The sequence below is a fragment of the Ctenopharyngodon idella genome, chromosome 12 (assembly GCF_019924925.1).
Source record: "Ctenopharyngodon idella isolate HZGC_01 chromosome 12, HZGC01, whole genome shotgun sequence".
Lineage (NCBI taxonomy): Eukaryota > Metazoa > Chordata > Actinopteri > Cypriniformes > Xenocyprididae > Ctenopharyngodon > Ctenopharyngodon idella.
In genome coordinates this window covers 9,447,659-9,469,307 of record NC_067231.1, presented here as the reverse complement: position 1 = coordinate 9,469,307, position 21,649 = coordinate 9,447,659, and the positions used below count along the sequence as shown (strand labels likewise).

Here is a 21,649-nt window from a genome sequence, read left to right as displayed (position 1 = left end):
GCATTTTTCAGACATGGGACTATCACAGTCATATTATGTTTAGTTTCTTTGTCTTGTTCTGTTTCATTTCTAGTCATGGTTTTCTTTGTCACTGTTTTACCTGCGTTCTAGTTCATCATTAGTTGTCATGGTTTCTGATTAGTCCTCACCTGTTCCCTGTTCCGTTAATGATCTTCCTCTGTGTATTTAAGCACTCTGTTCTTTCTGTTAATTGTCTCACAGTGAAGTTAACATTATGGTAGTTAAGTGCGTTTATCTCTATCTTATTCCCAGAAAGGATTTACAAAGCAGAAGGAGGAATATGGATATACCTGCTATTCATCTGCTCCTGCTAGAGAAGGGAAAACATTTCTTTAAGGATCACACAAGGGATTTCCTAGATCTTGCGTGCCTCACTCACTATCCTGACCACCCGCTCTGTGTATTTTACAACACCAGCTTTAATGAGTGGTTAAAGGTACACCTGCCCATCGAAGGTTCTCGAGGGAGCTTCGCACAGTATGTGGAGTGGGTGCTGGTTCAATGCGACTCACTGCTTACTGCCTGCCCTAATGAGGAAGACATCACCAGCCCCACTCCGGACCCAGAGCCCAGTCAGCCCTCAGCCATGCCTGCAGCAAAACAGCCAGAGCCCACCACAGACTCTGAGCCCGAGCCAACCACGAAGCAAAAGCCAAATGATTGCCAGAGGCTATTTACATCCCGGAGCCTGAGCCTAACGTAGAGTCTGTCCAGGTGTCAAGGGCATACTGGTGGAGTTCATCAGCATGGATTTTAGTTCTGTCCACACTCCAAGTCCCATTCCTGAGGTGCATAATTAAAGCTGGAGCTCAATGGAATTAGTATTTAATGAGCTGGATGAGGAAATCTGGTTTACAGTCTTGGCTGGTTCCATCCAATTCCAAGTCATCTTTGTCTCTGTTGGTTCAGCCTAGTTTCAAGTTGTCTTTGCTATTGCTGGTACAGCATAGTTCCAAGTCATCTTCATCAATGCTGGTTAAGCCCAGTTCTAAGTCATCTCAGTCATCGCTAGTTAAGCCCAGTTCCAAGTCATCTCAGCCATCACTGGATAAGCCCAGTTCTAAGTCGTCTCAGTCATCGCTAGTTAAGCTCAGTTACAAGTCGTCTTCTTCATCACTAGTCAAGCCTAGTTATAAGTCGCCTCACTCATCACTGGTTAAGCCCAGTTCCAAGTCGTCTTCCTCACCGCTGGTTCAGCCCAGCTCCAAGTCATCTTCGTCTATGTTGGTTCAGCCCAGCACCAAGTCTTTGTCATCCAGCACCAAGTTTTTGCCATCCAGTACCAAGTCTTCATCATCCAGCATAAAGTCTCCTTCATCACCATTGGCTCTGCCCAGCTCCAAGTCTCCTTCATCGCAGATGGTCCTGCCCAGCCTCCCTCTCCCTCCTCTGCCGTCAAAGTCATCCAAAGTCAGCCCTTCAGCTCCTCCAGTGATTCTGCCCAGCTGCACGGATCCGCCTGGGGCTTCCCAGTCATTAGCTTCATCTTGACCCATAAATCCCTCAGCTCCAGCTCAAACCTCTGAACCCCCTCGCTGGGAAAAGATTTATGGCACAGTCCCATGGTCTATGTGGAGGACATTGTGAAGACATGTTGGTTTTACTTAGGGCCTCCAAGCTAGTATGGTTACTGTCTGGTTGTGTTTAGGGCTCTCAGTGTGCATAGGACAACATGGCAGTAATAGGAAATGTTGGAGGCAGTGAGTGAAACAGTGACTAAAATACTGATGGAGCTCTCCTTCAATCCATCTCAGGATTGTGGAGGGCTAGCCAGGGGTATCTTAAAACAATTTAATTTCTGAGTGATTGGAGTATGTAGAACTATATTTGTTCCTTGTGGAGAAAGCCAATTTGAAGTTTAATGACAGAGCTTATGGCTTGTATTAGACAAATCTCATTTATCCTGTTGTCAATAGGGATGATCTGAATGGGAAGTTGACAGGGTAAAGTAGCAATTCCGAGCCTTTCCACTAGACAGATGTCAGTGAAGGTAGTAGGAGTCCCAGAGTCAATTAATGTTCAAGTAGCATGAGAGAGAAATTGTAGAATTACTGTAATGGTAATGAATGGTTGTCAAAAGAGGGTTAACTGTCAACTCAACCCTGCTGAAAAATCCAGCATTGCTGGTCACCAGCATAAGGAACGTTTTGCACGCTGGGACGCTGGTATGGTTTGCTGGTCCCCAGCATGGGATGCTGGTGTGCTGGTGGACCAGCATATGTTGCCCTTTGGGTGCTGGTATGATTCCAGCAAGACCACAGCAAAACTTGTTGTGTTACATATCATGCTACTTAGTCTGTGTTCATAGTTAAATGAAGACCAAGACAATTTTGCAAATGAATTTTAATAAATTATTTAATAAAGAAAAATTCATGTTGCTGGTTACATGTTTACTGGTACACAGTAAAATCCTCAGTGTTAAACAAACACTGCTCAATTGTCATGATTGACAGTTGGTCCCAATCTATAGAAAGTAAAAGTAACAATGAATCAATGTTGCAGTAAGTGAAATAAAGTAGATAAAGTGATGACTGAGCATTAGTTATGAACACCTTCAGTTAACAAGCCGGATCACTGAAGATAAGAGGTACAAGAACAGAAAAAAAAAAAAGACATGAGCAGAAACACAACTACAACTGACTTACAGCCACACAGCCTTAAATGAAACCAACTGCAAATAAAATCAATATCTCACCAGAGGATGATTAAACAAATCAGCATTATAATATTCACTTATTACAAACCAGTTTGACTTTATTTCTTTGGTACATATCAAAAGAGGTTGTTGAAGTCTGTTTGAAGTCACTATTGATATTTTTCACGTGACGTCACGCCAGGAAGGGAAAGTCCCCCTGGCGGGCAAAACATGCTTTCCTCCATTGCACGCCAGTCATTTTTACCAGGTTCTAAAGATCTAATGTAGTAAGACAGCGACATTAAAAGACCATTATAAACCATTATGGACCATTATAAAGAAAACGCGTTGCGTTCATGTTCTGGGCTCATCTGCTTGCCTGTATATAGTATGCATCATCAAAAAGGGTTAAACTGATTTGATCTTTTACTATCACTGTTTTAGTACATTAAGGCACTTTAAGGGTGGGCTGCACTCATAGGTTGCACTAAGGATTCTTTAGCCTGGCATCGGATCACCCTCCGCCTATGCTGCTTGATCAGCCCTTTAATTCTAACAGTCTTTCTGCGTAGTTAATCTGTGTTTAAAATTAAGTGGTGAAACACAACTCAATTTAAAATAAAACCCAGATCAACAAATCCTTGATTAGTGTTAAACTTTGCTTAATTTAATCCTTATTGGTACAACCCACGCTAGTGTTTTTCACGTTAGCTTTTTAAAAAATCGCCCCGCTGTTTTTAGTGATTGAAATCAGTGCAGGTGCTGTATATGGATCACAAGTGCCCAAAACTTGCATCTTGGTCACATATTTTTGTTTTTATGATGGAAAATTGACAGGCTTGTGCTGCAGTTACATAGCTGTTTTGCCTGCCAGGGCTCCGCGACAGTCACGTGACTAAAAAAAACTATGAATTATGGTGATTAGTGTTCCCTTTAGTTGGGCACTTGGCTATTGACGTTGGTTGAATTAATTCTCTTTCAGCAATTGATGAAAGCTATCACTATTGTCTACAATATTTCATGCTCCTGACTGCAATGACATACCTATATTACGTGCACTTTTGGAATCAGTGACTGGCAGCTGTATTTTGACCCATGTGAGTTCCCAAGTGAGCATGAAAGTCTTTAAAAACAGCAACTTTCAGTTTGTTATTAACTGTCTCAGTGAAAGAGTTCTTCTCATAACCCCTGTTATTGAACAAACTGCTTATGATTATGCTTTTATTAGGCTTTTTTTATGGCTTTCATATCACTAAATGTTTTTGTTTTGCAATGTACACAAGCTTTTTTTAACTGATTTCTGATTTGTGTACAGATCTTTTGAAACAGGAAACAATTCCTTTGATGCTTTGAAACAATTTACCAATTTACCAGTGACATTGATTAATAATGTAATCATAACTAAAACAATTAAAGTTTCAGTTCTACTTTCAGCAGGGGAAGCAAAAAAAGCACTATACCAGCACTAACCAGCATGAACCAGCCTGGACCAGCATGGAATTAATGCTGATTTATGCTGGATTTTTTAGCAAGGAACAAGGCCTGCTTTTCTGCTGATCAAGCGAGGCTGCTAAGGCAGTGGTTTTCAATCCTGTTCATGGGGACCCACTGCTCTGCACATTTTGTATGTATCTTATTGGACACACTCAGTTCAATTAATAGAGCTCTCACCTAATGAGGGAGACATCACTGGGTATGTGGCTAGCATTTGATTGCACTCTCCTTGGTAGAGACATAATTTGTCTTGTTGACATCCTTGTCATTCAGTTGCTTTAAGACGAGAGTGGCCCATTAACATGAGCTATGTCTCATTTCGAAGGCTGCGTCCTCCGGAGGTCGCATTCGAAGGTTGCCTACATCATTGATGCTGTATCATTTCAAAAAAGTAAGCAGGACACTCCGAATGCGACCTTCGAATCCGCCCTTCTTTCACAGGAATTTGGAGGATGCATGAGGTGTATCCTTCGCTGCTGCAGATAGCCCACAATTCGTTGCATCGCTGTTAACAACCGTTATTTTTTTGGGAAAAAAAAATGGCGGCGTCGGTAGATGTACATACAAGCGAAGATGTGTTTAAATGTAAGTAGTTTCAAGCTTGTTTTTGTTTTAAACTTTGTTCTTCTTAATATCCTCCTCCTTTGTCTCTGTAACAGATATCTGTTTTACATAAGCCAGCTCCTTAAGGAAATTACTTTACAAATTTATAAATAATTTTTATTCATTTGCTGAGAGCGCAATGACGCTGCCGTGAACGCATTGGCATAGCAACATGGTACTTCCTGTTTCCTTTTCTTGGCTGTGTGTCCTACAAAGGACGTCTCGTTTAATTCTGGTTAAGGACACTCCGTATACTGCATCCTTCACAGGATGCTCCTCTGGAGGATGCAGCCTTCGAAATTAAATGAAATGAGACACAGACATGGATTCCTTTGCAATAAAGACTGCTGCTGCAATATTAGCATGGACGGCGTAAACAAGCAAAACGAGGGTCATAAAGAAGTAGGCTGTCAAGGGAAATTGATAGCTGAATAAACTTATCTATGCAGTTGAGCTCGGCTTGTAACTCAGGATTCAAACTCTATCTCTTTAGACTGTTTTAAGGGCTATATCATGCCATCCACTTTGGGTTGCCAGGGTATGAAATATTAAAGCATATTTAAAGCAGTAAGCTAGCTGAGGCATAATAACTAGACTCCAATCTTTCTTCCCCAGGCTGGGTATTCAAAAACTTTATGGAAGTGCTCTATAAATGAAATGTAGTGCCTCCAAAGCTCAGCATCGTTTCCCCAAACTGCAGTGGCCCAATCTCTTGTCTTTCGAGTGAGTAGAGAAATGCAATTTTAGATGAACCATCAAGATTACAGACCCAATGGTCATAAACAGAAAAGGCAGGCTGGACAAATAAAAGCTGTTCATTGACCAAAACAATCAAAAACAACCAATTACTCTTTATGATGTTTATATTCACAGTTAGCTCTTTATGATGTTTCATTAACAAAGTTCGGAAGGAGCACATTCAGATAATCTACCCAATCAGCACGAGGAGGCCTATATATAAATAGCCGACTCACCTCTGTCCCATGACAGTGTTCCAGCATCCCTCCTCCACCTCAACTCCTCACTCTTATCTGTTTTTATCCCAGCCAGGGATATGGGGGGAGTACTCTGGGTTCAGGCCACATTCCGAGCTCAGAGCCCTCACCTCGGACAGCAAGCCAAATATGCATATTCTTTACTTTATTAGAGTATATTTTATTTTATTCTTTATTTGACAGGGACAATGGACAATAAAAAACTGCCCCAGAATTAGCTACAAAGCTAAATTTCATCTGCTGTCCCTGGGCAGGAGTAAACTAGGACTAAAATATCAATATAAGAATATATAGGCCTACAATAAGATCCACCCTTAACACAATAAAATACCCCCACAAATACAAAATATATGACATACAACCCATCACTTAACAGTATAAACTACAATAGAGAAAAAAAAAAAAAAAAAAAATGATTCAACATTACATTATATATTCAATGATCACAAACCTGACTCATCTTTAACCATTTTTTTTTTTCAAATGTAATTTAAACTGCACAAAACTAGTACACTGTCTAACATTAATTGGTAAATTATTCCAGTTATTAACAGCTCTTACAGAAAAAGCTGATTGACCAAAATCAGTTACTCTAAAATGCGCTTCACAGTCACCTCTTGACAAAGCTCTTGTTAGTCTTATATTATCAGAACGCAAAGAGACTGTCTTTAGGGGTGAAGGTGCAAGATCATTGACGATTTTGTACATCAAACAACAATTGTAAAACATAAAATTGTTAAAAGTAAAAAAATTGTTCTTTTCAATTATAAGACAATGATGATATCTGTCAGATTTCTTATCAAACACTTTTATAGCACGTTTATATAAGATATGTAAAGGTATAAGAGTAGATTTTCCTGCTTGTGACCATGAAGTTATACAATAAGAAAAGTTAGAAAAAATCAAGGAATGCAAAAACACTCTTGCAGCTTCTGTTGAAAGTTGACTCCATATAAATTTAAAATTTCTAAGTTGAGGTGTCACTGTGCAGACTATTTTTTTAACATGCTTTTCAAATGTTAAATGAGTGTCTAAGATAACTCCAAGATATTTAAAATCAGACACAATTTGTAATTTTTCACCTATTAACTATTATATCTGGTAGGATCTCTTCCTTCTTTCTAATCTTAAAAATCTAAAAATACAGGCAGTTTTCTGAACATTTAATGTTAGACAACACTGATTAAACCAGTCCGAGATTTTAGTCATGACAACAGATAATTTTTGTGATACCTGTTCATTTGTTTTATCATGTATATAAATCACAATGTCATCTGCATACATTTGAATATATACGTCAGGACAAGCATCTGGGAGATCATTTAAATACAAACTAAAAAGTAGGGGCCCTAATATAGACCCCTGAGGTACCCCTGTGGAACGATATATCATAGAAGATATATGTGCTTTAATCCGGGTACACTGATTCCTTGATGTAAGATAAGACTCAATCCATTTCATTGTTTCTACAGAAAAGTTAAAATGTAATAATTAAGATAATAAAATATTATGATTTAACATATCAAATGCCTTTTGCAAATCAAGGAACACCGCACCCACAACCCCACCCTTGTCTAGTTTTAACCGCACTTGCTCAATAAAATAACATACAGCAGAGTGCTGTTTACGAAACCCAAATTGCATAGGGCACAACAAGTTATTTTGTGTATCTAAAAATGTACAATTTGCTCAGTTACTACTTTTTCTGTTATTTTAGACACTACTGACAAAATTGAGATTGGCCTATAATTTGCTACATTAGATGGATCATCTGCCTTGAAAACTGGGGACAATTTGGAAAAATAGATTGTCCAATTGATAAGTTCACAAAATGAGTGATTGGTGCTAAAAAACTTTCACAGTTGTTTTTTTACGAAATTACAGTCTAAACCATCTATATCTTTAGCATTAGAATTTTTCAAATCTTTTATGACATATGTAAGTGTGAACTCATGAACTGGTCGAAGATTTTTGAAACCACCTGACTGTATGTACTGTATATACTACCACAATCTATAATAAAATCTCAACTTACACAATATTATAAAATGTTCAAAAAATGAAAATTCAGACGAGGGACAAACACTTTATTGCTTTCTTAATACAATATACAGAGCCCCCAAAATGTATTTGGATTGGTAATTACAATATTTGTTGCCCAAAACAATAATTTAATATGTTGTATATGTTTAACATTTTTGATGTTTCATATTTTTTTTTGTTTGGTTATTTTGTTTTTTTGATAATAATCAAATAATATTATTCATAATTGCTGTAAGGCTGTTTAATGTAACTCCTCTATTGTGATAAATTACCCAATATAGTGTGACAACATGCCCCAAACACATGTTAAATGAACTACATTTCTTCCTTTTCAATAACGGTGGAAATTTTAGTGTTTTTTTTTTTTTTTGTAGCTAAGTAAGGTACATTCCTATTCAACGGCCCTGAGAAATACTCACTGGAGTAAATTGTGTGACAGCTAGCCCTGATCTACATTATATATTTTATAAAATTAAAGGTTATAAAAAATAAAATAAAAAAATGATCAACATTTGTTGTTTGCAGAAGTGTCTTCAGTATAGATGTTCTAAAGTTCTTTCAGTAAGTCAACTGGTTAGTGCCACAAGCTCAGCATCAACGCGACTGCTGCGCAGGAAAGCTGGTCTCTACGGCAACAAGAGGGCAGCTATTTTGGGCTGTTAGTACACTGGTGCTCTGTTACCCAGAAACATCCAGCATTGTGAGGAAAGAGCAGTATCTCAAGAGGAGAAGTTAACATCAATGACACATCCCCTGTCTCTGTACTCATCATCTCAAACTGTTGTAAGAAATAAAGACCCATGTGAGAGAACATCAGTACCATTACCTTCTTTATAATGTCAAAATTACGGTTAACTTCAGTTCAAGCTTCAGTCTGAAGAACATGACAAGTAAAATTAAGAAAAAAGAAATTAATCCACAAGCAAATAAAATGCCTTCATCTTCTTATTGAGATTTAACAGCAGCCCACAGAACCAAAGAGTGAAATTTGGCACACTGATAGAGGAGAGTCTAAACATTCCTGACGGCCACTTCTATCTTCTATCTCAAACCCTTCAGCATCACCAGCAAGTTAAAGTTGTACTTTTTTACCAGCACTTGGTAACCTTGGTGAGCTTGGTAAACGTCATGGTGATTATGCTCTGAAGTTGTGTGAGCATTTAGTGAAAAAATATACAACAATTGCAATTAATTAAATGCTCATTCATTTTGTCCTTTTATAATTATGTGACTGTAAGTCACATTGATTTATATGTTGCTTTATAGAATACTGATTGTTGCAAAGCAGCTTCACATTAATAAACAGAAAAAATTACAGTGTTAATGTAGTCAAATTCAGCAATGAACAAACACTCATGCAGAGTGCAATTATATCTTGTAACATAGCATATTGTTAAAATAAGAAGCTGTGAATATGCATGAAGATGCTGTTGTGGGTTTGTGTGAGAGAGGTGTTATCTAACAGAAGAGATTAAGTTTGCATGCACTTTAAGCTGTGTGAAGGGTTTTCTTCATTACTATGTTAAGAAAGCACAGATGGGAGGATTGCATGCTATACTTTTATGTCATCAGATTTGTGTTGCATGGCTGACCATAATCTTGGTATAAAGACTGCTGTTATCAAATTTCTTCAAATTGTTTTGCTTTATGATTATATTTAAGTATTTTGTGTTGTAATGCTAAAAATCTTAGTCATTAGACACAGATATTATAGAGTCAAATTCACATCCTTTTATCATTATGAATGAGAACCTTAACCTGTAATCAGCCTTTTAGCTGCAGTCCCTAAGAAGGTTCAGAGTAAAAGGATTACACAAACAGCTATGTCCCTTGACATCCACTTTTCCCAATGGCACACATGTATCTCAAAGACTAATGCCACAAGAGCACTCCTGCTACTACAAAACAAGAGATTTATCTCCCATGATAAAACAAGAACAAACAGAAGTGTATGTAGTATCTGTGCACTACTTGTATTAACTTGCAGGACAGGATGCAGTAAGTATAAACATATTTAGAAATAATATAAACATATTTAGTAATAAGTATGAAGAACAATAGTATACCTATACAGAAACGCAAATAGATATTTGCGCACAGCACTTTTGACTCGTTTATGACATAACAATTTGCTAACACAGTTATTTTCACTTTGAAGCTTATGATATGCCTTCACTGTAAAAAAATATTTTCATGATTTATCATCACAACATTTTATCTTTTGTCAAATCAATTTATTCAATAATTATTGCGGTTCAGATAACAATATTTTGAGTTTCTGTTGATTAAACCAATCGTCTTCATTAAATTAACTCAAATTTTTAATTTCAATGAACTCAAAATTTTAAGGCAACCAGGTAACTTACTTTTTTAAGTCAAACCAACAATTCTTTTTTACAGTGTTCATTTTGCTGTTAAATGAACAGTAAAAAATAAATAAATAAAATAAAACACAACCCACACACACACACACACACACACACACACACACACACACACACACACACACACACACACTATTATATTCAAGATTGATCAACCCATTGTAAAAATTTAACCTACATCTATAAAAAACATTTGTCATTTGGACAGAAAATGCTACTGTATTTACAGTATATGGTGAAAAAATATATTAAATTTTATCCGATCATGCAATCCCCAGGAATCCATGACCTTGGTGTTGCTAACACCATGCTGTTTGAGCAATGGGATTGCAGAGATTTATTTATGACCATCCTACATTAAGTTACCCAACTGAAGTAATTTTTAAGGGTCAGACCAGGTAAGTCACTTTTTAGGCCAAAAACACTCTACACAAGTACATAAACGCAGATGCAAAATGCAGCTTCATTGTACATAATTAACGTGTGCTCTTGCGCTACTGTGGCAGCATCAAACCTCAGTGCTCAAGGCGGTCATTAAACCAGATGTGTTATAATTCTTGTCGCTGTTATAAACATGTCAACAGTTCAAATAACTTGTTTAGCAAGATTCTATGACAGTAGAAGTTTGTCCAAGACACACATTTAAAAAAAGCCATTATTTTTGCACATCCATTTGGTGGCGGTACAATAATGAAAAGGTGTATTTCCAACTGTATTTTTTCAGCTTGACTGTTCTCTCTCTGTGCACATGGGTTTGGTGTGTGTGCATTTGTGCCAGTACTTACGAGTGCCATCAAAACGAGTTGCAATGGTGTCCAGGAAGGTGTTCTGGGGTGCCAGCAGCCCCTTCATCACTGGCATGATGCCAGGTTTCCAGAGTCAGCAGATGTTTAGGGGGAAAGCCTGTATGAAGCATCAATCTTCACTACATCCCAAAGAAAGGGTGGCCAGGGCAGATGTGAGGTACAGCAGAGACAGCGCATCCTAAAAGAGCAAATGATGACTCCTTACTGTATACTTCCTCAGTCCAGTGGATGTATGACCAAGAAACAAACAAATCACCTTCCTTGTTAATGCAAACTTCCACTATGTTTCTTCTCCTCTGTCTTTCCTGGTTGAGTCTCTCTCAGCTGTGTACAACTGCATGACAGAGGAGAATTCACAAGCTGCGCATCTCCAAAACGGCATGGATTTGTTGTTGTTCTGTAGCACACTGTGGCAGAGCCAGAGACAGTTACATTTGTCTTCACCCCTCCTTCTCTGGCTCTTTCTCTCTTTATCCACACCCACTATTCATTCCCTCCAGTTCTCATCAGCCACTGAGAACACACACACACATTTTCGAAAGAAATCTACCACACATACTTATCTTCACATATAGCAATCATTCCTGTACAGTCACAATGACCTTCAGAATCACAGCGAAATTGTAACACAATTTTTAGAAACATGGGTAAAAACGGGTCTTCAAATTTTTATGTCCTCTGCCTTTTTAAGTTGTATTACAAAAACATTCATGTAATAATGACTTTCATAGGAATATTGTTATTGTTTGCTAAGCGAATATTGATTGTTTGAGAGCTAGTCTTAGAAAAAAATGTTGAGTTCAGTTTAGAACCTTAGAGTTTTTGACTTAATTTAAGAACACTTTATGCCAAAAAGGTTCTAAATAAAGAAAAATGTCTATATAAGGAGAAAAGGTATGTTGGATCATCTCATGAATAATCATAACAACAGTTATAGTCCACTAACCTATTTGTGGTTTTAACTTTTTATGATGATTTTAACACACAATGAACACCATATAATATCCACTTAAGGTATAATAGATTACAGTTATAATGATAGGCTCCAGAATCCCCACAACCCAACAAACAGTTATACATTGTTAAAACAAAGTTATACATTGTTATAATGTGTATATAAGTTAGAGCTTAGATCGGGCCCAACAAATCAAGCCCGACCCTACCCGAGCCCAAGCACGTTGTGTCCGAGCCCGGCCCGGCCCGACACGTTCACTGTAATTATGAGCCCGAGCCCGATTTAAACCCGACCATTTTTAATATGTGGGCCGTTATAACCAGGGGCGGCGCCAGATTTTTTTTTTTAACGTAGGTGCTGCTGTGCAAGATCATTTAGGCTACAGGGGGAAGCTGCGCAGTTATATATATATATATATATATAATAGTATATATATATATATATATATATATATATATATATAATATAATAGTATATATATATATATATATATATACTATTAATAAATGAGCAAATATTGGCCACTCAATATTAAATATTCAATTATTTTAATTATCATAATTAAAGTTTTAATTTTATTCAATTGAACAAGCACAACATTTAGCATTCAATCAAATATTCTTAAAGATTGATTATTATTAATAATGTTACTTCAACATATTGTTATTTCAACATATGTGTGTGAGCAACAAAGCAAGATGTGCATTTGTAAATTCGGTGACAGCGTGTGTTACGAGTTTCAAATGGTTTAAGTGTGACCGCGGCGCGCCGGCGCCTCCATGACATTATTATATTGTCTGCTATATTGCTTTTTATGTATTAAATCCAGGCAATTGGTTGATGAAAAATGTATTAAAATTAAGATACAATTTATACTAAACGAAATTCACTTTAAAGAAAATCTTTCTTCAAAACAAAACTTAACAAACTTGAAACTAAATGTGCTTATTTAATGGCTAAAACACGTAGGCTACTACAGACTCTCTTTTTGTACAAATTGCAGTAGCCTACATTCATTTAATTCTGAATTTTGCACATGTAAGTTGAAAGGCATTTGTTTGTGCATAGTAAAACATATCTGTAACATTTATCAAGTTCATAATTGTGCGTGCATTTATTAATTATTATCTTAATGAATAATACGACAAGGAAGAAGCATGTAAACTGCGTTGTTTGTTTATTCAGAAATAATTGAATGGATAGTAAATGGATCTGAAATTCCTAATGAAGAAACGTAAAAAAAATAAATAAATAAATAAACCGTGAACAATGATGAACACAGAAAATGATGGCCTAAGACTATAGGCCTACTACTTTAATATAATTAAACAATGTTTTAGAACATATAATATTTTTTAAACAAAATAAATATTTGTAAAGCCTATTATAAAACGTAGGCCTATAGTGCAAAAACGCTGCTCCATTTTGGTAGCCTCCTGCCTGTGTATGAGCCTGTAGATGAAGTGTGAGAAATTGATTAGGCCAAGCAAGGCTGCCTGCTATATATGTAATCATTATATAATACCATATTAATCACAAAGCTATAGCCTACTTACATGGTTCTACATGTTGTCATGCAAGAACAAGATTGCGTCCACAGTTTCTGGTTTCAGAGCGGTCCTCCTCTGCGTCACGCGTGCGAGACTGCAAGTGCGAGTGGACGAGACGCTGCGCATGACACGTGACGTGCTTTATCAAGGGCCCGACCCGGCCCGGCCCGAGGACGGTGGCGGGAAATATCGGCCCGACCCGGCCCGCGGGTCAGGTCGGGTCGGGTCGAGTCCGGGCTCGGGCTCGGGCAGAGAATCTAAGCTCTAATATAAGTCTCATGTCTTTACATTGTTTATCTAAAATCTGCACAGTATCTTATTAGTGGTAAAGAGTGGTTGGTCATTTGAATACTTCCTGTAAGGCTTATGTTTATTTCAAAAAATACAATAAAAATGTTAGCAAATGAGTCATATAACCAATTCATGATATGTTATGGCTATTTAAAAGAAGACTATACTTATGTTACGTTACTTAAAGCAGAAAAAGACAAATATTATGGCCACATTATAACGCCATATATATATATATATATATATATATATATATATATATAGGCAGTAACATGAAGTGCTACAAAAGTTCCAAAAAAGTTCAAATTGAAAAGAAAGAAAAGAAGAAATAAAGAGAACTTTATTTCACTTGGAGACACTTGCATTGTGGGAAAAATCCTGCTTCTGTTCAAATGAACCAAAGATTTAATTTCTCTGAGACATTTCCCAGTATATCTCACTCACAGTAAGAAATGTGCAAAAGATAGATTGATTCTGAAATCCCTGGAAACACTTCGCACAGTATCTATTGACAGATGCACTCTTGTAAATCCTCTCTGGGTCACCAAAGGATACCCACACTGTGAGCTCAGGACATTTAACCCTGCCTCATTTATACAGATGAATAGATGAATCTTATGTAGAATGAGAAAGTTCATTATAAATAAAAGCACTTAGTTAATGGCATGTCCAATGTCAATGTCAAATTTATTTCTATAAATTTATTTCTATAAATAAATTTGTTTTTATTTGAAAGTATACTAATCCTTTAAGAGTTCCTTTCACTGGAACTAAGGGGCCAAGCCCAACCCCTGAAAAACAACCCCACACCATAATCCCCCCTCCACCAAACTTTACACTTGGCACAATGCAGTCAGGCAAGTACCGTTCTCCTGGCAACCACCAAACCCAGACTCGTCCATCGGATTGCCAGACAGAGAAGCGTGATTCGTCACTCTAGAGAACACGTTGCGACTGCTCTAGAGTCCAGTGGCGGCGTGCTTTACACCACTGCATCCGATGCTTTGCATTGCACTTGGTGATGTAAGGCTTGATTTTACGTGGCCTACCACTTCGTGGCTGAGCTGCTGTTGTTCCCAGTTGCTTCCACTTTGTTATGTTACCACTAACAGTTGACCGTGGAATATTTAGTAGTGAGGAAATTTCACGAATGGACTTATTGCACAGGTGGCAACCTATCACGGTACCACGCTTGAATTCACTGAGCTCCTGAGAGCGACCCATTCTTTCACAAATGTTTGAAGAAGCAGTCTGCATGCCTAGGTGCTTGATTTTATACACCTTTGGCCATGGAAGTGATTGGAACACCTGAATTTAATGATTTGGAGGGGTGTCCCAATACTTTTGGCAATATAGTGTATGTTTTGTAGGGCTTGAGTGAAGAATTCACAGTAAACATTCAGAATCATGCAGCCAAGTTATGTTAACCATAATCATGATAGCATTGCAGCTGCCAAATTTCACACACTTTATTTCCACAAACAACTGTATACAAACTACACCTGGGACTAATTAAACTCAAAAATGCTGGATTCTTAACTCATTTTCATTGCCTTTCATATAGTGAAACATCTTGCAGTATTGGGGTGATGCACAATGACTGGTGGATAAATTCCTCTTTCCACTTCCTTTGAAGTGCCCTTCAAACTGAAACGTACACTTCCTTCGGATTGGAATTTTATTTAAAATGTTGTAATACAATGTGAAGTCCGCTTCACAGGGCACTTACAGTGGAATGAAACAGACCTAAACACAATGGAAAAGCACCTCTAATAATACCAAAAACCAAACAGATGAAAGACATTCAGAATAAAACAGAAATATTTACTATAATAAATCTTTATTATATTAATATTTATCATAATCAAATATTATGTAATCAGGTATAGTGTAAATATGTGAAAATGATTATGACATGCTATGGCTGTCAAATTGAAAAAATAAATAAATAATGAAACATTTAATATTTCAGTCTGCACCCCAGTGTCAAGACTCGAATATACTCCATCCACTGGTAAGAGAAGTTCTCGCGGTTTCTTGTGGTGGCAATTTTAGCCAGGGTCATTTTTATCAGTTTCGTCTAATCACAGAAAGCAACTAGAATAAAGCAACCATCAGAAATAGGGCACTGCTAAAAATATTAACCTACATACATTGAAGAACAGAGGACAGACCTCAGCCAGCAGAAGAACAAGGGCACAAACCTACTGCACACTCCTTAAGGGGTCTGTGCAGCACAAGCCTCATGTCTAATACTGCTTTCCACTGCACCACTACAGATTTTCTAGAAACTAGAGAATAAACGGGCTCTGTGAAATTTAAAGGTATACGGTAACTGCAGGTTACTCGCAGAGGAACTATATTTTAGTACGTGAGTTTGAGCTTTGGCTCAGATTTTCAGTGTGGATAAACATGGTTTGAGGTGTGCAGTTCCATGTACCCATGTTTATAGAAGATCTTATTTATCAGAGCAAATGTCATTAATGAACTCACACCTTCGAAAGACCAAAAAACAAAACAAAACAAAAAACAAACTTTATGATGGGGATTATGATTTTGTGGCTGGTAACCCTTTACAACAAGATTATATACATTACCACTTACATATGCATTGTATTATCCTACATTCTAGAATATACATTCAATGAATATATATTCCTTCATCTTGGTTAATATTATTGTAATAAAATACCAATTGTTCATTGTTAGATCACGTTATAGTTTGTAATGATGCTATACATCACTTTAATATTAAAATGAATTAGTACTCCATGAGGTGTTGAGGCATTGGAGAGGGGAAGAAAAAAAAAAAAAGGAAAAGATGCTTGTTTTTTTTGTTTTTTTTTTAATGAGAATTTGTCACTGTTCTATCATCACTGTTGTTACAACACTTCATTCTTCAGCTATACATCGAAATAAAGAACAAAAATCAATTAATCCTTAATGATAATATTGTTAATAAATACCATTAGCTTTTATTGGTATAAAAATGACATTTGCACAGTAAGAGAAAATAAACCTCTAAGGTAAGATTCATTGATTGTTGCCATTTTAGAGTTATCCATTTGGTGTTTCAGTGACAAGTTTTATGCTTTATGAGCTTTTAATGAAGTAGGCAGGCTCAAATCTGTCCTCATTCTACTGAATCAGTTTTACTTTTAACTCAAGATTTCACCCTCTCTGACGTGGGCATCACAGGTTGGGTACTTTTTGGTCATAAATTTTGCCATGTTGATTTAAAATTCAACATATTTTCAAAATTCCAATATGGTTGAATTTGCATATTTTCCAATGTATAAAAAATATGGGGTATCAGAGATTTTTAGGAGCATGATCATCTTTCATTGCCAACAATAGACCAACATGAATTTAATTCCCTTGAGTCATGGTCAAATTTCTGCATACAGTGTAGAAACAGTATAATTTAATTTATGTCCACTTTGTTGAGACACATTTATGTGGTTAAGTGTAAACAATGTACATAGACAACTTCATAAAAAAGGATGTGGAAGTGACAGAGTAAATACCAGAAGATCTGGAAGGAAAAAAAAACAAAAAACATGGAACAAAGAGAAAATCTGGAATGACTCCTTCCCCTTCATTCACCTGTCTCCATGCTGGTATGTAACAGCCACTTTTCCAAAATCCAAAAAATCCCAAATGGACAAAATATTGTTTAAAATGCTGTTCTAGATTATGATCAGTTTTTCATGTTAAACTACAAAAGATTTTTTGACCAAATGATGTGCTCTGGTAGTCCAGTCAATCTTCACCTTTGATTTATGATTAACATTCACTGCAAAAAACAAACAAAAAAAAAAAAAACAGTTACCTGGTTGGAGTTCATTGAAATTAAAAAATTATGAAGTTAATACAATGAAGGTGATTGGTTTAAATCAACAGAAATTCAAAAATTATGTTATCCGAACCACATTAATTATTTAAGTTGATTTGGCAAAAATTATAGGCTTCAGTATGGACACAACAATCAAACATTTAGATGGTTTGGTTTATTTCACATTTTTTTTTCTCTTTTTAAAACATATCAACAGTATGAATAGGATTAACAAACAAAACAGATTTATACATAGAACAACAACAACAAAACACCAAGACCGATAGTTGCTGCATTAAGCCTGCTGTTGTGCAACTCACTTCCTATAACATCCTGCTTTTTTCCCTTCACTTTCTGCTGTTCTACCCTTCATCACTATCTCTCTCCTGACGCTCTCGCTCTCGTCTCATCTCCTTCAGTTCTTGCCGGTACTTTCTTTCGATGAAGCGTTTCTGATGTGCCATCTGAGGAAAGTTATCTGCAGAAGACAAGAGGGAAAAAAAAAAAACCCATGTAAAATAGAAAACCAAGATTTTCATAGCCTTTAGGACTGTAATGTTTGCTTCACCAAACCAAAAATCTATACTGTAACATTATTTCCATAACGTGTTTGCAGCAGTGCAGTTAAACCTGAAGTGTAATTTCTGCACCACTAGCAGCACCAAATTAAATGGGAAAAGTAACATCCATTGTCCCCCATCAAACAGGTGCCATTTGGAAGTTTAAAGACACTGTGGTATTTTTCACAAAACTGGAAATGATTTTAGAAGAAACACTTTCATGTAGGAATGATTAATAGCTGTGATTATTAATAGAGAATGACAATGTTCTTGGAGCTTTTCACAAAATCACTCACATTTCTCCAGGGCATCCATGGCTGCACCCATCTCGGCTTGTTGAATGCTGTTGGGATAAAATGGAAAGTTATAAATGTTCAGCAGCTCAAACAATTGATCTTTATCATTCTACTGAAAGGATTAAATCCAGCATGGATTTAATGACCCAAAGAACCAACCGTAGGGATCTTTATCCACTTTTTTTTTTGATGGCCAGATATTACAAATTAAAATTTAAGGGAGGCCAAACATTTGAATGCATTTCCCTCAAATGAGTTTGTAGTTCATTATTTTTGGAAGAATACTGGATTGATATTACACTTTACTAACAACAATTAACTCATACTGAGTAACTTATATTTTACACAATATTGCCAGATACTTGTGTATTTTTGCTCAGTCAACAAAAAACCGTTTCATACGCAGCCAAACCAGGATCAACCATTGTGACTCCAAGCAAAACACAGTGCTGTTTCATTTCTGAATGAATCGGCTGAGTGAATGAAAAATCCCCACCACACATGCACAAACTGACAGTCTGTCTGGAACACAGAATACGGAACACCACACTTGGTGAATTTTGTTATTTTTCATGTCTTGTCTTTTGAACAAGAACAATGCACTGTGGCATTAATTCAGCGCACCGCTGCTTCTGCTCTTCTCCTGCTACACACTGCCATGTCACCTCGCCGTGCAGTGTGAATGCTCTAATTTGTTAATATGTGTGCCAAAAAGATATGTGCTGCTTACACGTCCAGTGTGACACGGGCGTAAGTCGTTGTGTCATCAAAAAAAAAAAAAAAAAAAAAAAAACCAACTTGCTCATACAGTGCTGTGAAAACTCTTGATTTGTGAGTTTGTGCACATTTTAAAATCACAAACATTTTAAATTAAAACTTACAATAGACGAAAACAGCAGAATTTCGCCTTTTCTTTCGCTTTTATATCTTTATACAAGAAATCCTGCAGGTCATAAAGAACGAAGTTCCACGAAGAGACAAGTGCCATGTTTAAATGTTTTGCCACTTATATAAATATAAAATAATGAATTTAATAAAATGTTGTTTAAATGTAGAGCGCTTAAACGTGACATCTATGAAAGAGTGTAGCTTATGTACAAAGAGAATCGCAACGCTGACAAGCCATAACAACTTTTGGATTTGAAATAAAAATAAGTAAATATGTTTGTGATATACAGCCACGGATCAGCTGCGCACTGCAAACTCGGGATATATGAAAGCCCTACAGTCTATGGTTAAAGTAAAGTATCACGTGCTGCAACGCACCACATACGCACTGCAAACGGAGTATGTGTGAAACAGGTGTTACTGTTACACATTCTTCTTGAACTGTTTACGACTGTTTACACGTCAATACTCACCAAGATGGGCATTGTGACATTATTTTTTAGAGTATTTTACCATTAATAATCCACAAAAAAGATCTCATTTTGGCGTTTGTATGTGAGAGGTGGCTTTATTATATGCTTCGGATGTGAGCACGAAATCTGCGGGAATGAGTAGAATTACACGCAATCCCACGCAGAAATTCAGACCCAGTCACACCAACACTATTTAGTCGGAGTGAATGAGATGAGGAGGCAGGTGCGTCTCAACTCGCTTTTGGAGAGGAGACAAAGAAAGCACAGCTGGTATTGGTGTATCGATACTGCAGCAAGGAGTATTGGAATCGTTTCAGATATTTCAGTATCGATACATATCAAAAGATTATACCCCCTTATAATAAACACTGAACACTGCAATTAAAAAATGTAGAAAACAGTGTACATACTGTAATTCATATTATCTTTTGAAGTTTGTGAGAAAGAATGAAGAATATCTATCATCCAACAGTTTTAATTTTGACTGCCAACTTGGTTTTTATCACAGTGTCAGACATTTATTGCGGGGATATTTAAGGATGTAGCAATGAGGGTAAATATCTACGTGTATTAGTACCTTGGTCCTTTTCCACAGCCAATACGTTCACCTTTAAAATACACTGCCACTGTGTAGGTCCTGGCATGAGATGGTCCAACTGTCTGAAGTGTTCTGTAAATCAAAATGAAGAGCATCACAGATGATCCAGTGGACTTGTGGCCACATTAAAGTACTATTGTATCAGAATAGAAAAAGTGAGGATAGGACGGTCCACTGACCTTACAGCACTAAATATAAGTAAACATATGACAACATATATTAAAGCTAGAGAAAAAGTATCACCCCTCCACTGTTGAAGAGCCAATGTACATACCGTACTTCAGCTCAACACTCAGTAGCTGGCCAGATCAGACTGCTGTTGGCCATTTTTGGTAATGATTCAGCCAGATCAATCTTTAATTAGGCCTATAGATGATAATATGTTTCATATATAATGTGGGGGACATGTGATCTGGGAAACGACTGTACGGTAATACAGTCATTTTAGTTTAATGTAGTTCAGCAGATATTTTTCTATATAACTGAATCTAAACTTGATTGTTGCAGGATGGATGTCTCTTCAAATGCTGACTTAAAAAGTAATGAAAACAATGGAACAACTTTTCACAAAAGCGAAATGTAAACTATATTACCAAACAACTCTATATATAAAGTTGGATATGCAAGTATATGTCTTTATCCACACATACATACAGTATAACAGGAGTTCGAGATCCACTTTGGAGGTTTCCTCTAACCCTAATCAAACACACCTGAACAAGCTAATCAAGGTCTTCAGGATTACTAGAAAGTTACAGGCAGGTGAGTTTGATCAAGGTTGGAGCATTTTCTACTGTGACCAGTTCCTGCCATTGAAAAACACCCCCACAGAATAGTTCTACCACTACCATTTTTCAGCTCTGGGATGGTAGTGTGAATGTGATGAGCTGTGCCTGGTTTCCTTCAGACATGACGATTGGAATTGAGGCCTCAAATATAGCCTTTCCCAGATCTGTGTCTCTACATAATGCTGTCTCTGAACTTTGTAGGCAGTTCCTTTGACCTCATGGCTTGGATTGCTCTGAAGTGTAGCAAAGGGCTTGAATACTGATTCAGTTTCCTCCTTTCTAATAAATTTGCAAAGTCATCACAAATCAGGTTTTTGCTTTGTCATTTTAGGGTATAGAGTGTAGACTGATGTGGGGGGGGGGAAAAAAAGAGCATAAGGCTGCAACAAAATGTGAAAATGAAGGGATTTGAATACATTCGCATGGCACAGTGT

General features: G+C 36.9%; 2 protein-coding genes across 6 annotated transcripts in view; both read right to left on the bottom strand.

The window, feature by feature from the left end:
• The window catches only part of kcnh4b (potassium voltage-gated channel, subfamily H (eag-related), member 4b), a 37,040-nt gene extending 25,609 nt beyond the window's left edge, over positions 1 to 11,431 (bottom strand). For all 4 annotated transcript variants that reach the window (XR_007932992.1, XM_051915391.1, XM_051915393.1 and 1 more), the window contains exon 1: positions 10,961 to 11,431. Coding sequence is in view for 3 of the 4 variants with exons in the window: in XM_051915391.1 (XP_051771351.1) it covers positions 10,961 to 11,036 (76 nt within the window). In the remaining variant the exon portion in view is untranslated. The remainder of the gene's footprint in view (positions 1 to 10,960) is intronic.
• Positions 11,432 to 16,602: 5,171 nt separating this feature from the next.
• drosha (drosha ribonuclease III) overlaps positions 16,603 to 21,649 on the bottom strand; it is a 41,947-nt gene continuing 36,900 nt past the window's right edge. For both annotated transcript variants that reach the window (XM_051914874.1, XM_051914873.1), the window contains 4 exons: positions 20,407 to 20,499; positions 18,469 to 18,515; positions 17,933 to 18,090; positions 16,603 to 17,573 (listed from right to left, as the gene is read on the bottom strand). In XM_051914874.1, the coding sequence (XP_051770834.1) occupies positions 17,975 to 18,090; positions 18,469 to 18,515; positions 20,407 to 20,499 (256 nt within the window). In that variant the 3' untranslated portion in view covers positions 16,603 to 17,573; positions 17,933 to 17,974. The remainder of the gene's footprint in view (positions 17,574 to 17,932; positions 18,091 to 18,468; positions 18,516 to 20,406; positions 20,500 to 21,649) is intronic.